Raw genomic sequence first — 3,659 nt, forward strand, 5'->3', positions numbered from 1 at the left:
AAAGACAAGTACTGAACTGTCTTGTCAGTGGGTTTTACAAGCATCTAGGAAAAGTGAGGAAGAAAGTTGGTGTGTGAAAACCTACCAACCTGAGCATTCATGTCTCAATACAAGAAAGGTAAGAACGGCCACAGCAAACTTCATCTCTAAACAGATTATGGATCTAGTGGAATCTAACCCAACTGTGCCAATCAAAGCTGTACAAGAACTACTTCAGAAAAGATATCAGGTGAGCTTCTCCAAAGACAAGGTATTTAGGGCTATAGCAGATGCCAAAAAACTGATGGGTTTTGGTCATAAGACATCCTATGTACTCATACAAACCCTAATGCTTGGATCTAGGTTTCTCTATTGTACATGCTTTGAATCCAAGACTATAAACCCTAATTCTAGCATACATATAATCATATTAACATGAGAATAAGTTTATAGTGTTACCTTGATTGTTATGTAGCAATAACAATCACAATTCCTCCTTGAATTGACTTTGGAATGCTTAGAGTCACAAGTGTCACTCCTCTAATGGTTCACAAACACCATAAGCAAGAGGATGAAGAGGAGAGAGGATGGAGGCTGCCAAAAACGTGTGTAAACCCTTACAAGAACATTAGCCACGTTTTTTAGCCTTAAGGGGTCTTTATATAGTTGGGCTATTAGGGTTATCTAACAAGGAAACCCTAATATGGATGCTTAAGCCCTAAGCAACCCATATACTCCTTTAATTAAGCCCATGGACGAATTCCTTATGGGTTTCCCATTAGAATTCGTCCATCCTTTAATATAAGGCAATCCATGGCCCAAATTGCAATTATCCTATAATTACAATTCCAGTCCCTTAAGTTTAATTAATCTCTTTTAGTCACAAAACTAATTACCAATTAATTATTGACTAATATTAATTAAACAATATGATTTCTCCTTTAATATATTATTCCCATAATATATTAATAAATCATATTTAATCCTTACTCTCCATAAATCATCCTATCAAGTTGCTTTGGTGAAGGCAACCCAAAAGGATCATGCACCATCGGGTCAAGTACATACCAAAATAGTTATGGACTTAGACACTAATCCAACAAAAACATGTGATGGGAGACTACACAAAACAATATGATGTGCTGAGAGATTACATATTAGAGTTGCAGTCCACAAATCCTGACACAACTATGAAACTGGAACTAGTTCCAGAACCAAATCTTGTAAATGCAACTTCAAGATGTTTTCAGAGAATTTATATTTGCTTGGGTGGAATGAAAAAGGGGTTCAAAGAATGCTTAAGGGATTTTATTGGTTTAGATGGGGCCTTCATGAAAGGAGCTTACCCAGGGCAGATCTTGACTGCAGTTGGCTTAGATTCTAACAATGGTATATACCCATTGGCATACACCATTGTTGAGTCTGAGAGCACACAAAGTTGGAAATGGTTTCTAGAGTACCTGGGAGATGATTTGGACCTGTCACAACTTTCAAACTTCACTTTCATAAGTCATAGAGAAAAGGTAATAGATTTCCTTGATGTATTTTAGTTTTCTTATTACACTTGTATTATACTAACCACAGTTTAATGACTTTGTAGGGCTTAATTCCAGCCATTGCACAGTTGTTCCCGATTGCTGAACACAGATTCTGTCTTAGACATATCTATGAAAACATGAGGAAGAGATGGAGAACTACTGAGTACAAAGAAAAGTTATGGAACTGTGCCAAAGCCACAACAGTGCAAGAATTCAATCGTTTGATGAAAGAGTTTAGTGAATATGACATAGAAGCTTATGAATGGTTGAAGAAGATCCCACCACAACATTGGGCTAGAAGCCATTTCACAGGTAGACAACTCTCAATTCAGTGCTAAGTTACACAAATTTGTTGTATGCTGTTCTAAATAACAATTATCTTGCAGGTAGACCAATCACAGACATGCTTTTAAATAACCTATGTGAAGTGTTTAACAATAAACTGATAGAAGGTAGGGATAAACCAATAATCACATGCTTAGAGTACATTCGGGAGTACATGATGAAGAGGATTTGCAATGTGATAAAGGTTCAACAGAAGTGTGCAGGTCCATTGACTCCAACAGCAACAAAGATCATGGAAACAAACACAACAAATGCTTCTAACTACATAGCCAGGTGGAATTCCTCAGACAAGTATGAAGTACAAGGACCATGGCAAGATCAACATGTTGTTGACATGGGCCAAAGGGTATGCAGCTGTAGGAAATGGGAATTAACAGGAATTCCTTGTAGGCATGTGATTGCAGTCTTATTTGATAAAGCTAACAATGGTGAGGATGTGGGTGAACTTTACACTTATGTACACAAGGTGCATTGGCTTGAAACCTGGAAAGAGGCTTATTCCTACAAGGTAGAACCAATCAAAGGTCGTATCATGTGGCCTGTTAGTGATTGTCCAATAAAGATCAGCCCTCCTCCACATCGTAATCAGCCTGGTAGGCCAAAGAAGAAGAGGCAAAGATCCATGGAGGAAAAATCTCAAAGTCAGAGCCAAACTCAAAGTCAAAGTCAAACAATTGGTGCTAGTGGTATAGATGGTCATGGTCCAGGGGCAGTGGAAAACTCACAAGGAAGTTCATTACTGTCACTTGTAGCAAGTGTAAAAACAAGGGACATAATGCAAGAACATGTAAGGGGCAATGAGGAAATTGATGTGTTGTCTTGTTGGATTAAGATGATGTAATGTGTTACTTTTGGGAACCATTGTGTTGTTCTTTTGGGTGTCTGTTTAATGGTTTTGATGTTTTTTGGACAACTTTACCCTCCGTTTAGAATGATGTTTTTTTTGGTCATGTAACAAGAATTTGGTATGTGCAAACAATGGTTATTAACTTTGGATGTTCTTTTGTTTATGCATCATTGTCCTTTACTTTTTAGCATCTTTATGTTACTATTAGGTTATGTTAAGCATTAACAGTTTGTCCCATCACTGCTATGTCTAGTAGAACCAAAATATTTGGATGTTTGAAACAAATAACTTCATTACCCACTAACCATAACAATGCATTCACTTTCATGTCCAAAAGAGTACATTCACAAACATAGCAATTTTCCCAAATCTACCACAAAATAAACCACTAAAACATGGAAGAACTACTTCATCAGAAAAAAAACAAACCCAAAAAAAAACCCAGCTACATATCAGGTACAACTTTAGTTTTGATTTTTCTTCCTTTATTTTTCCAATATCATACTTGAACATTTGATTTTCTTCCTTCAATTTTCCAACTTCAGTCTTTAGCTTGTTGATTGATCTCAGCAACCCAGGTATTATTGATTTTGATCGTTCACACATTTGAGGGTCGATCCATCCTACAAACCCACATGTCGAATCCTAGTAAAATATAAGAAGGAATTGAGTGATCAGTGAAAAATCTTCATAACCAACCACATGAATACTAACCTCTTTAGGGCATCCCCAAAAACGTCGACCATGGTTCTTATCAGTCCAAGCCGTTCACACTATCGCCATTTGACCACAAAAACACCTCACCATTGTTGATTTTGAGTTTGGAAGACACGATTTTGATTTTAGCAGGAGGAGATATCGATTTAGGGAAAAGATGAAACACATGTTCGATCTATTAATAAGGAGAGTAGACGTTAGGGGGGGTTTAATTTAATAAGATATCAAAGGAA

At 36.9% G+C, this 3,659-nt stretch overlaps 1 protein-coding gene across 1 annotated transcript; it reads left to right on the forward strand.

Moving 5' to 3' along the window:
- Window positions 1-1,091: 1,091 nt before the first annotated feature.
- On the forward strand, window positions 1,092-2,703 carry LOC145003251 (protein FAR1-RELATED SEQUENCE 12-like). Its single transcript, XM_078962390.1, has 3 exons — window positions 1,092-1,502; window positions 1,580-1,829; window positions 1,904-2,703. Exons 1-3 carry the CDS (start codon window positions 1,092-1,094, stop codon window positions 2,701-2,703), a joined length of 1,461 nt encoding a protein of 486 aa, XP_078818516.1.
- Window positions 2,704-3,659: the final 956 nt, after the last annotated feature.

Source organism: Lactuca saligna, chromosome 1 (assembly GCF_052625555.1).
Source record: "Lactuca saligna cultivar CGN05327 chromosome 1, ASM5262555v1, whole genome shotgun sequence".
NCBI classification, from domain to species: domain Eukaryota; kingdom Viridiplantae; phylum Streptophyta; class Magnoliopsida; order Asterales; family Asteraceae; genus Lactuca; species Lactuca saligna.